This window comes from Apaloderma vittatum, unplaced genomic scaffold (assembly GCF_000703405.1).
Source record: "Apaloderma vittatum isolate BGI_N311 unplaced genomic scaffold, ASM70340v1 scaffold2716, whole genome shotgun sequence".
Taxonomy (NCBI): domain Eukaryota; kingdom Metazoa; phylum Chordata; class Aves; order Trogoniformes; family Trogonidae; genus Apaloderma; species Apaloderma vittatum.
This window is the reverse complement of record NW_009719811.1, coordinates 56,311-73,131: the sequence shown is the minus strand read 5'-3', so window position 1 is coordinate 73,131 and position 16,821 is coordinate 56,311. Positions and strand designations below refer to the sequence as shown.

Here is a 16,821-nt window from a genome sequence, read left to right as displayed (position 1 = left end):
GAAAAAAATATTTCCTGTAGTCAGAATTTAAGGACAGCGAGTAGAACTATCAACTACATGCTGGAATCTTCTGTCATTTCTGCCCTCTATTCTTCCAACTGCATTTTTTGAAATACTTGGCTCAAGTAAATATAAATATGAAAACCTGTACTAATAATTTTGTTACACATTTTGAAATACCTACTTAGCTGCAGAAATACAACAGGAGTTTCAATAAAGATTAAAAAAACAACCAAACAAACTAGACATATGTAAAACAAATGCAAAAGAAAACTCACTAGTTAAATGTGTAGACAGACTGTTTCAGAAACTGCAATTAAGGAATAATATAAAAAAAAAATTAAAATCTTATTTTGAAATAAGTAAGATGTTTCTGCAAGACACTGTAATTTAGAAATGCACAAAAATACACAAGGATCTACTTCCACTAAACCAGTGTGCAATTGGTCCAGAAATTTCATTTCCATAACTAAATAAATCCCCAGCAGCGTACTCTGACCTACCTCTACTCCTCAGCTCCACTATCATTAAAAAACATTCTAAAGCAAATACACCAGAAATAACATTTTGTTTAGCAAAATACTAAAGAAGCAATCAGACAACATCAAAAATTTATGCAATTTTTACTTCAAGCTACGAGCAAAAAAAAAGAGACCACTGAATTCTAGGAAGTGCACAGTATAATCCACGATCCTACATTTCCATTCTAAAAAATAGTCCCCATATCGCAGACATTTACTGTGTGAAGTTTGTGGTGGGGGGGTTTAAGCTGATCTATGCTGTCATTCTTAACCACTAAGTATACAAATGGCCACGTTCAGCACCGCACTGGTGGGCACAGCAGTAGCACTCATAAGCACTGGGCTGCTGGCACTGAACCTCTGGCTGGGTCACCTCAGCGAGCAGCCCAGCCCACTCACACCCTGCCTGTAGAAACACAGAATCATTAAGGTTGGAAAAGATCTCTACGATCACTGGTCCAACTGTCAACCCAACACCACCGTGACCGCTAAACCACATCCCCAAGTGCCACATCTACACTTTTTTTTTTAACACCTCCAGGGATGGCGACTCCACCACTTCCCTGGGCACTTCTGCTGGCTCAGGGGGCTCTTGCCTTCAGCCCTCCTCTTGCTCACGTCCCAGCTGTGGAGCTGCACACCCTCCCTCATGCCGAACCCTTCCTGAGCTGACTCACATGGCTAAACCGTCAGAAAAGTATTGCTTTTCTGTTTGTCAATTAAACTTTCTGCCATTTTAGCAAGTAGATTCCAAGAAGCATCAGAGTTGGCACATCAGAAAAAATGAATACATGCTGGCAGGAGCAGTGAAGAGAAAAGATAAACCAGGGTGAAGCAGGACCTTCTGCTTCCATTCAAGATGACAGCGTTACATGAGTCCCTACAATTGCAGATCTAAAACAAAAAAAATAAAATTGCAACAAGCTCAATTACTTAGAAATGAGTATCTGAAAATAACATTAATTGCTTATATTGAAGAATGCATTTGCTTTGAAACTGAGTCTATTATTCAGAATGAAAATATTTTCCCAAGAAAGTACCCACCATGTTTACAAAGCTGAAGATGTAATACAGAAGCACAAGTAAGAAATATGTATCCTGCATGTGATGAAGTCAGCAAAATTACTGGCATCACTTCTCTCTCACCAACACTTTCTTCTCAGCCTTAGAGAAAAGCGTTCATTTGTAAATCCTCAGCAAGAGAGATATAAGTGTTTCAGAACATACTTTTCTGACAAAATTGGGGCAGAGTAGCCACCGACTGGAAATTGAACCAAATAAAATTTCTTGATATACATTCAGAGAAGAATGTGTGGAAGAAGGAAACAAAAAGAAAATATTGCAAGGAGAGGCACAGTAACAGTTAAAGAGCTCTAACAACTACTAAGCTTGAAGAAAAGGCAACATTTCTACCAGCAAAGCATTATATAAACCATCTTTACTACACTCAAACTATAACTATTTTTTATTTTGTAATCAGAACAAAAAAATCAGATAGGTGACCACATTAATTTTAAAAATATTAAAAGCCCATTCAGTGAAAAATCTGGGCCAGTAATTTTAACAAAAATAACTTATCTGTCTTTAGTTATAGGACAGTTAGGCAATGTGAAGTTTTCAGATTACACAAATTTTATTTAAAGGACGCTCACACATTTTATCATGAAAATGTAGTACGTCTTTACTATCATAACTCTCAGGAAATACCCTCTTGGGTAAAGCCATTTAATTGCTTTCAAAATTAGGATTATATAATCACAATGTTTAAAAAGACATACATATCTGTGATATCAGCTTTATACTGTAGGAAAATTAAAAAAAGTCTCTGTGTTGGTCTCACTAATGCTAATTTTCAATTTAAAGAATAAAACAATTTAATCTATGCAAAAATTACTTTAAACATAAATGCTGTTCTGGAAAACTTAATATAAATGCACATTAAATTTTTGTTTTCAGCACACGCATAACTGATGTAAACAGAGTTAATGTCAAACTTGTTTTGATTGTTAATCTTCCTTTTTGCAAAACCTGTTTTTCCCTTTTCAGTTTAACTTGGTTTTCAACAGCTTTCTTTCCCCACAACTAACATATGATGCTCTGTGGCTCATCAAAACAATGCATTATTAAAAAGCAGCTACTTCATACTTTAAAAAAAATAACCTAAAACACCCTCACTTGATGGTGTTATTTATTATCCTATTGAAAAAATAATATTGTTGCAGTATTCCTTATCTTTTCAGAAAATATCATCATATCAAAATGAATGGAACTTGCAAAGAGAGTTAGCAAAGTCACTAGTACAAAGTTTAAAGCTGAAATGAAAGAGAAAACAACATAAAATCACTGTTTACTAAGAAGCCTGAAGCCTTACGAGAGACGGCAAGTAAAAATCATTTAAAAAATCCTCCATCAATCAGTCTATACTATTGCAATCACCTTTATGATGTCTCATACATTTCTGTGACACTAAACTGTTCTTTTTGTTTTATTTATAGGAATTTTCCATCATAAAATACACTGATAAACTATCAGTGACTCTAGAATTAAATAATAAATAAAATTATACAGGCAGGTATCCTATTATAGTCAAGACAGTCTTAATTTTAAAGAGAATCATCTTTTCTAAAAAGATAGCTTGAGTTGTCAGCAAAGGTGAAAGTCCACTCCTAGAAAAACAATAGATTTAATTCAACCGTCTACATGTGGAAGAGGAGAATGCAGCTGAAGAAAGCAAACATCCCATATCCATATAAGACACAACTAGACAACTCACAAATGGTGCCTAGCTCTATAGATAAGTCTCACACAAAACCAAACTTTCCGAGATATGTAAAGTACATCCTGAAACCTAAAAGCATCAGATGTGGGAACAGCATACCTATGTCATTTTTTCTCATAGTTTCTGTTAAGCTAAACACACTGAAAGTAAAGGCTTGATAATTTTTGAAAAGAACCCTGCTAAGTTTTCTTCAGAAGTCTACAGTGAAGGGTACTCTATTAACCAGGGAATATTTCTAATGAGAAAAAAAAATCTGCATTAACCAAATGATTATGTGTGGTATGAACCAAACTACAGTAAGGTGGGATGACTGAGACATTCACTTCAAAACTGCATCTCTCTACCCATAGATGCATCCAGAGTATGTAAATAAGGCAGCTCAGAGATCTTTTTCTGTTTACATCTGCAGTAAGAATTAGTGTGGTCATATGAACCGTGTCCACAGAATGAAAAAAAGAGTTTATCTGATAAATTGAAATCATATAAACAAAACGCAACACCAAACATTCACTTAACTTGGCTTTGTTTCCTCTTAATTATTCTTCATTTCTCTGGTATTCCTCTGATTTAATCCTCAGATTAAAATAAACAACTGATTAGATCCAGCATCCTTTAAAGTCCAAATTCAGATGAAGCAGTTGGCTGACAATGACTGACAGTGAAGCAACAGCAACCCTGGCCCTGAACACGGGTCACCCCATCCCACTGGCTCCCACCTGCACCGCCTGCAGCCTGGCCCTGGGCAACCACACGCACGGCTGTAACCACCTCAACTCCCGCCCCTGGATCTTCTTGCTTTATTGAGATGCCTACAGCTCACACGTTCCCTGCGCTGTATAAATACAGAAGTAGACCGTACTTCTACTTCACAAGATACGTTGCTTGTGAGGTTACAACACAGACTCGTACAAGTACTCACCGTTATTTTCACTGGTACTTTACAGAGAAAATACTTTAATTTTCAAAGTTTACAGTCAACCTTAAGATTGAAATAGATATCCAATACTAAGATGAAAACTTAGATAGCTTGAGAAAAAAGGTGAATAATTTGTGTATCAAGAAAAAGCATGGCATTTAATATAATTTAATGAATTGCAGAGTCCTTCTAGTCCATTAAATTACAGTAGCCCTTTAATAATTGAACATTTTTCTAAATAGCATGAAGCTGAATGATTAAAGAGCAGTCTTTCATTTTAGTAAGAAATTAATCTATTTGTTTTAATGAGGGTTAACCATGGTGGTTCTTATTTCAGAGTCAAGGAGCCTCATGGGAATAAGCAATTATTAAACAGCTCTAAGCACCTGTGTGTAGGCTGGCACAGATACTTTTTCTAAAATGAAGACACATAAAAATCAAAGGTCTTATTAAAATATTATGTTCTTTTGTAGGTAAATTAAATTGCATAATATCAGCTATGGTGCTGCAGAAGTTACATAGCAGTGCATGGATAAAACTATTTATAACTGAAAGTACTGTAAAGTGCTTGTGCTGTCACATAGTAGTCTTGCCCTAATACTTATAAATCCTATTTAATAAAGTCTATTTTAAAAGGCCTGCCAACTCTTAAAATACCAGAAGCTCTATAAAATACCTGCTAATGACAGCAGTCTTTCTGTAACTGTGACAAGACTCTCCCTTAAAATTAACTTTCACCCTGAATTTTTACTATTTTGTGGGTTTCATTCTACGCACTGCCAGTAACTCCTCAGAACACACGAGATGTGCATATACATGTAGAGTTTTCAGATAGTTTGTACAGTTTTCAGAAAGTTATAAGGAATCATATCCTGTTTCTAGCTTGTTCCATGTCTAAAGGTCCAGTTGCCTCATTGACTATAGACAGGACTTCAAAAACATTATATTCCATTAACTAAACAAGTGGCCACTGACTCCCATCCAAAACAAAACCTCTCGAGAGACTGGCACCAAGGGAATCCGTCATAACCAGCTACACAGCCCTGGATTAAGGCTGGAGGTGAAGAATCTGATGTTAAATTTGTCAAAAAACACAACACAAGTATGTAAAGCTCATTTTCCCCAGCGAAGGACAGAGATCACAAATAATCCTGTTTCATCACTGAAGAAAAAAGAAAAAGTGAAAGATGTGCTGTCCACTTCTAAATAAACCTTTGATTTCAGCTTTTTAGATTCCTCTCTCTTTAAAAATCCTCGAGAGCACATCTCACTCACCAAAGGAATTCGTGTTACTGTAGAGAAATTCCCTTGCCACTCCTTGTTCTTCTAATTGCATTCTCAAACACAGATTGTCAAGACTGGCCTCTCCCTGGAATAACTCTTCATTTTCATCCACAGGAGTAATTTTGTATTTCCCTCTGCACTGACATAGGTGTTAGCCTGGTCCCACAAAGATACGAAACTTACAGTAGGAATATACATGTGTGTTCATTTGTCAATATCTATGAACGCAGGTACAAGAATAATAGAAAATTCTATGCCTAACAAACAAAAAAAATGTAACCAAAACAAGCCCTTGGAATTTTTAGTATATAGAGGCAAATGTTTTCTGTAGGCTAATTGAAGAGCCCTCAGCCTTGAACTTTCCTGCACTGCTACTCAGAGATGGAGCTCAACAGCAATTCTATCAAAAAAAGGGACAGCAATTAGTGAAGGTACCTAAGTGCTTCTGTTTTCATAAGTGATATAATGGCTAACATGGAAGGACAGATAACCAGCAAATTATAATTGAATATGACAAGAAGATTGTTATATATTAAAAAAAAATCAGGATTATGCTGTTTACAAGCTTTTATTTGCATGTCATACTGCCCTTATTAGCCACCAGCATTCTATATCCCTGTACCAGTAGTCATCTAAGCAATGAAAAGAAAAACAACTACAAAATATATTTTAAAATGATTTGATGATGTTAGTCCTGCATTTGGACAGAACAAGACTATGGTTTGCTGCTGCCTCATATAATGTGGCCATCTCAATATCAAATCTTTGCAGAGAAATTACAATAAATTGGTTAATTTCTCTCAGGCTCACAAGGCTGAGTATTATTTCTAGGATAACATTAGCTAATGGGCATGGAAAATACATGCCCATAAATATGACTGACATTCTCTTAAGTTTATCTTCATAGGAAAGAACGAAACTTGGAATTTATAAACAAACACAAGAGTTGAAATTATTACAGGACTGAAGTGAGATGTGAAAGAAGAGGAGAGTATTTTCTCCTAGTCTCCGATAAAATGAAAGTGTATTTTCATGTAACTAATTACACATCCATGGCTGCAGTAGCTTGTTGTACTAATGATATGATTAGGGCCATATTCTCTACTTTTCCTAAAATACTTGTGAACGTTTTCTTCCTTACACCCTTTTGGAATAGTGTAAGTAACTAAAACAATTTACATTGCTTTCAGAAAGCAATAACCAATTTATACAAAGACTTGTTTTCAGAGGATATTGGTCTTTCAAAAAGAAGTTATTTCAAAGGAATACAACTAATACCATATTTAAAATGCACATGCAATGTGTTTAACGACCACACAAAAATGTAACAATAAAAAAAACCACCAAATGCATAACAGAACATACAGTGAGTTAGACAATTTTAGGGACATATTTAGTTACTTAAACCAATAATAATTCTTAAGAAAACATCACTTATGAGATTTGTCATTTAAAAAAAAACAAAAACAAACCATTTGTCTACCTACCTGTAACTTTTGATATATTTGGCAAAGAGCAATTAAATATAACAGCAGGTGAAGCTTCTGAACATACCATAGAATCATAGAATGGCCTGGGCTGGAAGGGACCTTAGAAATCATTTAATCCAACCTCCCTGTCATGGGCAGGGACACCTCTCAACTAGATCAGGCAACACATGGAGACCAAACCTGCGACCTTGGTGTTATCAGCACCACGCTCTAACCGACTGAGCTAACTGGCCCCCAGAAGGTCTAAGTTTTGTGACCAATGTTTGTTGGGTAAAAAAGAGCCCTCAAATGTCTTTATTGAAAGAATAACAATTAAAATTAATCCTCTTATTCATTCAAGAAAAAAACCAGCACGGTAATCAGGAAATCTGCAAGTCTAAACCAGTAAGGGCATGGACATGAACTGCCCTGACAAAAAAGCAAGGAACAGAGAAAAGAGCATGTAGAAGCAAACTACAAAGAAAATAAATTTATTGGGTCTCTTGCTCACTGGAAAACCTGGTTTTAAGAAAAGCTGTCAGAAAAGACCCTTTTTGTTATTAGGGTAATATCTCATGACATTATTAAAAAAATGTCACTTTTAAATCTTGGGCTGACTACGCAGTCTCCTGCTTACTCTGATTCATGTTAATGACTTTCCAGAATGAAATAATTAAGATATGACAGACAGAAGGCTATAACCTTCATTAAAATTTTCATTTAAATCACAGAAAAGCAACTGATTTTTTCTGACACCTTAGTGCCCATTTACTTTTTAATTTAATTGTTACACATTATGTTTCCTGGTTACTTCCTGGGTTTGGCAGCAACTTTAACTTACATTTCTGAATATCTGGCTTATACGGTCTTCAGGAAATGAATTTATCTTCCCGTGAATCTTGCTGTTATAGAAGTTATTCCAAAACAATGAATAAAATATGGGGAGAAGGGCTAGAAAATGTGCTATTATTGCCTTCACTGATTTTACAGTTCATACCTGGCTGCTTTCTTTACCTCTTTCAGATTCTTTTACTGTCAAGGTTTTTTAACACACATATTCTATTCCTCTACATGTAAATGAAGAAACAAAGTATCTGTTGGCAAGAAAGACAGGACAGAAGCAAGCTGAATGGCAATCTCGGGAAAATGAGATGATTATATTTCCTAAGAAACTCACACTTCCATTAATTATACACAGCTACTTATATGAGAGAGCATAAAATGGTACAATGTACAACTAAATCCCAAAGGAAACAAACAGGTTCTACTTCAGTGGAATCCTACTCTTGCAGTGGTCCTATTAAAACCAAAAGAACTGTTTGCAAAATAGGGCATAACTTAATACGAATAAAGGTGGCAGAATCCCTCCTTTAATCTATAATGCTAGTTAAAGGATTGTTTGTACTACTGCATCTAGTAAATTAGTTTGCAAAATGTATTATATAAACAAATTAGTGACATGGATTTTTCTTAAGCTTGTAAAGGGGACAGAGGAAATGGCACTAATTATTTCCGCTGTTACCATCATTGACATTGAAATTAAGGGCTGCAGAAGCAAGCATTTAGTTTTAAATCTCTACTCCAGACTTTAAAAGGAGCCTCTGATATATAAGGCATCTTAGAAAACTAAATCTGTATCAGGGGAATTTCACTGATTCTTGGCTAGACATGCACCAAATATGAAGAGTGGGTAATACAAACTTAGACTCACCAGGAAACATTTTAAAAATAACAGAGTAGCATAGACAAGGCTCCTTGTATGTGCATCTTCAGGACACTGTCACTCACAAGCATGATCACCCATGCAAATATGTTCAAAAACCTCAAGATAAAACTAGCATTAAAAATGAATACCAGAACTACAAGGTGAAATTCCCATTTCTCCAATTTCATCAAGATCAAAGTTTCAGTCAACTGTTTACCTGAACACAGATGACAACACGGAATCTAAACTGAGGAACTGGAGGAAAGAAAGAACCCTTTATATTTGGTTCAGCCTCTCTTCTGCCTTCAGGCCAACTGCTCTTCATTCTGCAGAGCTGGCATTTTTTTAATGCAACTTTCTGCCTTTCACTGCTGAAAAACCACTGGAGACAGCATTGTGAGACCTCTAAGAATTGCCAAGTGAGGAACTCTAAATAAAAACTTAATTAACCTCAAGGTGCTGTTTCTGAGGTTTGTTGTGGCTTTTTTTTTTTATCTTATTGCTCTTATATAGGCTTAACTTAGTTCATTTAGAGAGTCTGCACTACTTTCTGGGATAAATTCCCCTCAAAATTTAATATGATACCAATAGTATATTGGGATAGGATTAGTCATAAGCAGTGATTTTGTTTGGAATTGAATAAACAACAGCAACTAAAGAACAGCAGATGTCAATACACGTATAGATAGCCACAATGCTCCAAATCAATACCTGCCTCCAGCTCCATTAATGAAAATGCATTCCCATTCCCTAACAGCTACTGAAAGTGACACAAGAGGAAATATTTGCAGTTTTTTGTAAAACTTTTTAGTAGCAAACTGCTCAAAGGTGGAAACGGACACAAAAAGAACAATGTAAGATTATTCATGTTTAAAAGTTCTGCAGCCTTTTGGGCACCATTTTTCAGTAGCCCATGATCCCAGGCAAGGGATGACAAGCAGCACCCTCGCTTCAGGTCTGCCCAGAACTGGGCTTGGGGCACAGACTACCCCAACTGCTTCAAATCTCCCGTAGAAAAACATGCAAATTAGATAATGTGCAAGTTTTAAACATCATCTTGAAGCAGTTTCCAGGTCATTTGATATGCATACAAACACACGTCGTGGTTTGGGAACTCTAGACTACCAGAGAAACCATCAGAAGCTGGTAACAACACTGGAACCCGCTAGTGCAGAGAGCCCAGAGAGATGGGAGGAGTAAAACTTTAAAGTGAAGGTTTCACCTCCAGATTTCTTATGACCCTATATACAAGACGAGATATCCCCCAACTGTTACTACCTAATTTGTACAAGAACTTAAATAAGCCAGAGACTCTCAGTGCAGTTCACAAAAAGACAAATAACTCCAACGTACCATCAAGCAGTAGGAAGGGGCTGAATAACCTAACAAATATTAGTATTATATACCCCTCCCAATTTTCAGTACACTTCATTTAATACTGTTTCATTTTACTGCAAGTTACTTTCTTCCACTGGACAGTCACCTGTCTTCATTTTATGACAGATTTCTTTCTGTGCCCTTCATTTTCATCCATGTCATAAAACCATCCACACTATTTGACATTACGGACAGCTTCTTAAGAAACAGTAAGTAGACACATTCCATGTGTGTTTGTACACAGTTTAGTTAGCGTGACATACAAGACATCTACTTTGTGAATTAAATAATTTTTGGAGTTTTACTACTGGGGCTATCTTCAGAATGTAAAGACTTTAAACTGGATTTACTGAAACAGAGAGATAAGTGAATTTAATTTAAAAAGTAAAGGATAGATAACTGCATAGTTCAGTGTAAGAATTTTTCTTTTTCTCTCGTTATTAAGGCAGTTAATTGCTATAGTCCAAAAACCAGAATGATGCTGGTAGTTCCTAAAGAAGTTATCAGATTACAGGCACAGTTCATCTATTATACACATAATCTTCCAGAAAGGAAAAGAAGTCTCTTTATAAAATAATTAACTATGCTAACAAAGAAGCATTTAAAACTTTATCATATACATTTATCTGCATTAGAATTTTTAATGCTAACATTAAAGCAGACACCTAAAAAATGGGGGAGGGGAAGTAGAAGGAGCCAGAGTCAGACTTAACCTGCACTGATTACCTAACGTTATTTTTCTGAAGTTATTGTCTAAATCTAAAAATGTCAAAGAGCTAATAATACAAGTAATTGGAAGAGTATTCATTATTCAATTTAAAGTTTTAATATGATGCAGTAGGAATTCACAATGTGATTAGTATTTATTCACTTTTGCAGAAACTATCTCTCCTTTTCTCCAAAAACCATCCTACATTTCTTTATCACAGAAAGAATCTAGAAGGGACTTCAAGCATTATTTCATTTTCTTTTAGAGAATTTCTGAACTTTCCTGATCCACTTTAAGGAAAAAAGGTAAATTCTTCTGTTACATGGCAACGAAGTATCTTAAATGTAATCTATTTGTGCACTCTGCAATGCTTTAGGTTCTTGCATGTGTACTATTTTCCACAAAAGTTAAGTAGAAAACCCAAGAAAATAAAGTTTGTCCACTGTGCAAGTGTTGCTTCATACTTGTGATAAAGCGTCTTCCTCTCTGTAAGCCCTAAATAGGGATTCTTTTTCATAGTCCTAGGCTAAAAAAGAAGAGTAACAGCATAAGCTTTAGGCTAAGAAAAATTCAAATTAACTTGCTGAAGAAACTATTTTTTTCAAAAAAAAAAAAAAAAGAGAAAGAGATAAGAGAAACTAAGGAAAGCAGAAGAAAAGGCACTTAACAGAAATTTATCATATTCTGGTTTTCTTAAGATGATTAGTGACCTTTTGCATACATTTTTCAAGCACTTTACAGATGCGAATTTTTTACTGCATTATACACCTTAAGGCATCTGGCAGATTTAGCAGTATACCTTTTATGAAGATATTTTGAGAGTCTGAAAAGTTGTTTTCTCTGCATTCACTTTTCTACTACCATTAATTCAGTATTTCTAAGTATTTACGGAACGAAAGATGATGGGGAGCACACCTTTGAAAATGAAAATTGGAAAAGAACAGTAAATTATCTATTTTTTCAAAGTCTCAAGATAGGATTAATTTTTGAAAGCAGCATCCTAAACATACCTGCATTAAGACTTCCAAAAGAAGATAACTATGAAATAAAGGAGCTCTTAAAGTTTATAGTTTGCAAAAAAAAAATAATTACATAACTAAGTAAAGTGAAGTACAGTTCAACTTTCAAATATTTTTTACATCTGCCCATGTTCATATATATAATTTGGCCATATAATACAGATAAAACATTTACAGATTTCTATACACTTTTATATGAGATGAACTAATACTCAAAGACTTGTAAAAAATAGGTTGGAATATTAAGATCTACTACTTTTCCCTTTATACCAAAATATACTTCAGCTTTTTTTTTTTTTTAACTCAAAGAGTTGAATATGCAATCTTATCTGAATATATTTTTCATTAGTAAACATCTATCTCAGGAAATATCTCTGTGGCATTACTCTTCCAACATCTCATACCCCAAGCCGTACTCATTGCAAAAATTGCTGTAAAATCGCACATTTGTAATGTGTGTCAGTTAATATCCATGAAATTATAAACTGGCTACAATATTAAGATATTTTAAGAAAGCACAGTTTAGCACATTGAAGACTGATTTAAAAACCCTGGACTTCTCAAGTTATAAACATTCTAGGAACATATCTTCAACTGTCATACTGGAATTCACTCTTTACATATTCATAAACATTAATAAGGTCACCCCTCAGCCTCCTCTTCTCCAAGCTAAAGAGACCCAGCTCCTTCAGCCTTTCCTCATAAGGGAGATGTTCCACTCCCTTCATCATCTTTGTGGCTCTGCACTGGACTCTCTCCAGCAGTTCCCTGTCCTTCTTGAACTGAGGGGCCCAGAACTGGACACAATATTCCAGATGTGGCCTCATCAGGGCAGATTAGAGGGGAAAGAGAACCTCTCTCAACCTACTAGCCACCTCCCTTCTCATACACCCCAGGATGCCATTGACCTTCTTGGCCACGAGGGCATACTGCTGGCTCATGGGCATCCTGCTGCCCACCAGAACCCCCAGGTCCCTTTCCCCTACGTTGCTCTCCAGCAGGTCAGTCCCCAACCTATACTGGTCCTTGCGGTTGTTCTTTCCCAGGTGCAAAACTCTACACTTGCCCTTGTTGAACTTCATTAAGATTCCTCCCCGCCCAGCCCTCGAGCCTGTAGCTTTTGAAGGCTCTAGCACATGTGAAATTTGGCCAACATAGATGTGCACCACATGGGTATGCCCCATCCCACTAACAAAAATTCCTAACGTGGGAAGGAATGCAGTTTCTAGTCATCTTGTATGGATTCACCTGAATGTGAAAATACCTTTTCAAACAAGCACAGAAATAAGAAACATGAATAAACCATTCATGTTTTGTATGACAGTATCAATTTCTTTCATCTGTTTAACCACATCCAGAACAAAGACACCAAAAGAAAAAAAAAGGCAGGGAAGGGAGCAATATAAAAACATCGAGGAAGGAAATTATTTGTTGGTTCTAATTTTAGGTCTAAACAAAAATTAGCACACATGTTAAAAGGGAAAGAAAACATTTTTAAGTATAGACATGTCAAACTGGTAAAATCTAACAGCCTATACCTTTCTCAGTGAAAACTCTGCAAAAAAGGAAGCAACTCGATTAAACAAGATGCAAGAGGGGGATCTAATTCAGGAGAAATCTACAAATAGAAAAGCAACTAACTATCCTGAAATTGTAATATTGAGACAAAAAAAAAAAATCAGAAAAAATGGAATTCTCTTATGACTGTCCAAGTGTGGGGAAAACAAATGACCATTTTAAGACTTTCTTCTAATTTTACACTTTCACCATCCCCCATATTATTTTATTATTTTTATGAACCATTAAAATGCTGAAATGCTGGAAGTGCTAATAGGAAAAGCCCTCATTCTCTAAAGGTTTTCTCTATTTTTTTTATATTTAAAAAACAAACCAAAACCCTGAAAGACCGATGCCATATAAGTCAATAAATTAGGCATAATTACTATTAAATCTTTTAGTGCAATAAGCCATTTAACCCTTAATAGCCAGATAGAGAGAAATAAAATCATGAACTTTGATCACATATCTTCTCATTAAAGCTCAAAGTGTGAAGACAGAAGAATAAGGTAATATCTTACATGTCCACACGGCAAAGGGCTCGTAACCAAGCAACCAGAAGGAAACATGTCAGAGAGAAAAAGCATATTTACAGCCCCAGCAGCCTCTCATTTATACTCGGCTGTAGACACTAGTTGCAAAAGAGGAGCAGCACTGCACTTTTTTTTTTCTTTTTCATTTTGCTTTACTCCAGCTATTCTCTGGTTTGAATCAGATTAATCTCACATCACAATAGCTGCCTTAATTCCACATTTTATCCTAATAAAATAAGTAATATGCTTAACTTCTGAATGAATAGATGCACAAATACAAAATGCATCTTGAACTTATTTCCTACTTGTTTGGTTTAGTATTTTAATAAGATTCTATATTAATATTGGATGTGAATTATTCACTTTTCTTTTATCATCAACAAAACACTCAGGTAAATGCATATACAATATTAAACAAACCTAAATATATAGTATATATATTCAGCAGAAATATTCATGCAAAGACAGGTATTCATATAGTGTAGTTACACCTTCAGCTTTTAAGTTCTTAAGTACAGAAGTTTATTAAATCCCTAAAAGCTGAAATTATATATTGTATTAATTTATTTGTCCCTTTTAAACATGTAAATGGCAAACAGGAAGGTTTTCAGACACATTTATACTAAAGTGTTTCTGAGAATACACATAAAACAGAAGCAATGTCTGTCAACGTTTCTTCACACTAAAGGATTCTCAAGACTTTGAAAAAAATCGAATCATGTATTAAGTCAAAATGTTTACTTTGGGAGCAGAGGAAGGAATGAGGTGCTAAATACATTTTTTATTAGTAAGTTCCATATGTATTATTTTGCTATCACTATCTAATGCTTACCTAAACACAATCATTAATGCACATATGTTCATAAAGCAATGAAAGCAGTAACGAGTCTGGGCCTCACTACAACTAACACACACTTGTGCATGGGACAGATTTCATTTGGGCTTTGGCTGGAGCTATGAGGGGAAGAGAAGTCTTTCCAGGAAAGAATTCTGCTTCCTCAGAGACAAACATCATGTTGAAGCATCACTCCTATACAGCATACATAATTTCTATTTTTGATACAAATACTGGTGCTAATAATCTAAAGTCTATCACTTAAATGGACACAAATGACAAAAAGGATTACTCCTAATTGCTAATAAAAATTTCTAATAAAGTTTATTTATTGTTTTGTAATCAAAATTTAAAAATACAGTAATTACACAGTCAGGTAGAAGCTCAGTATATAATTTAATTTTATTTGATCACCATAATACTTGTACTCTTTATTATAATTATGTGTACAATTTAAATCATGCTCACTGCATTACAGGTTATTAACTCAAAGAAGATTTAATAAGATGACTATATAAACAATTTGATTCTGAAATAAAACTTTAAAAGGCAGATCGTGAAGAGAAACAGCAAAGAACTACAAGTGGTAATTTCTAGGACTGTGAGCGGCATCAGCTGTTTCTTCTTTCAGCTGTCAGTGACATGTTGACACTATATACCATAATCAAAGAACACTATCGGGGTTTGAGCTAAACCAGATCCAATTCTGTTCAGTGATTTTACTTTTCAGCTGAATCTCTTCTAAGAGGCTGCCCTCTCTGAAGTTAACAGCCTGTTTGTGCAGCCAGTGCCTGCTCCTGGCAGTGATAAGGCCTGATGTTTACAGTTACTGCCAGGGACTGGGGTGCAGACAGGCTTTTGCTGATACTTGCTCCTGTAGTGACCAAGGTCACTGCTGGCTCTTGTGTGTCACACCAGGGGTGCTGGGAAGTAAAAGGTTGCACGTCTGGTAACAGACAGGAGAGGTAACCAACAAGAGTATTTCCTTCCAGATACGTCATATTCTGTATAAGGATTACAGGGCTTAAGCCTTCTTCTTCAATGGCTGGCATCCAAGGAGGACTCTGTCCGATTTTCTCCTCCCAATCCTGAGTTCCCCAAAATCAAACTTCTGTGTCTGGTTCCCCTTTGCTGCTGAGTCTGGGGCTTCCCCAGTGCTGTCTGCTCTGCAGCATCAGTGGCAATTGCTTTTGGGGTGGGGGGGTTAGTTGGGTTCGATATTGATTTTATATATATATATATATAGGGTTTCTTTTGTTATTATTTTATTAAAGCTGTGTAGTTTTCTTTTCCAATCGATAAGTGTCTCTGCCTCATTCCTTTTTCCTTCCCATTTTGGGGAGAGGGAGTTAGAGAGCATCTCCCAGCACTCAGTGGCCAGCCCAGCCCTAACCCTCGACAAGTATGTAAAAACAATGTAACAATAATCAAAGAAAATATGCAAATAATAAAATAAACTGTAAGAAATATAAAATGGTACCTCTAAACAAGTCATGCGTGATAACTGAACTTTAATACTTCATGAATTTAAGATAACACAGAATGAAACGGAATTCAGAAGAGAAATGGTGACACAAGCTCGTATATTTTCCTCTGTTTCCATTTTTACAGTTTATGGCATGCAGGGCTATGTTCATTCATATGAACATGATTCTTTCACACAATGTTAGCTTAAAGAGTTACTAATATTTAGAAAGAAAATGGGTGGGGGAGGTGGTTTTCCTGTTCAGACTTCTGTGAAATCACAGGACTCAAACTAGCGTCATCTGATCATCTAAGACCTCCAACCTTCCCAAGGAGGCTCATTTATTCCTTTATCATTCCGGGAAAATGTTGTTCTAATTTGTTTTAGATCTTTAGAGAGTTTACTCAGAATATTTTGCTGTTCTCACATGAGGTTTTGTGGTTTTCTTCCATGTCCAACCTCAAACCAATCTCACTGCATTGCTGTGTTACTTTTGGTGTACACCATCAAGGTACGTCCAGGCTGCAACTGGGGCCTTGGCAAACAGCAAGTTCCCCAGGAGCCAGCAGTGCTCCCTCAGAGCTTGTGGGATCACACCAAGAATACTGCACTTGGTGCTTTGTGTCCCCGGTACGGACAAACTGCAGCAGGT

The 16,821-nt window shown here is 35.8% G+C and overlaps 1 protein-coding gene across 1 annotated transcript in view; it reads right to left on the bottom strand.

Annotated features, from left to right (window-relative positions):
- The window catches only part of AVEN (apoptosis, caspase activation inhibitor), a 90,112-nt gene that overhangs the window by 22,893 nt on the left and 50,398 nt on the right, over positions 1–16,821 (bottom strand). Inside the window, 1 exon segment of the mRNA XM_009870763.1 lies at positions 4,893–4,913. Within this exon segment, the coding sequence (XP_009869065.1) occupies positions 4,893–4,913 (21 nt within the window).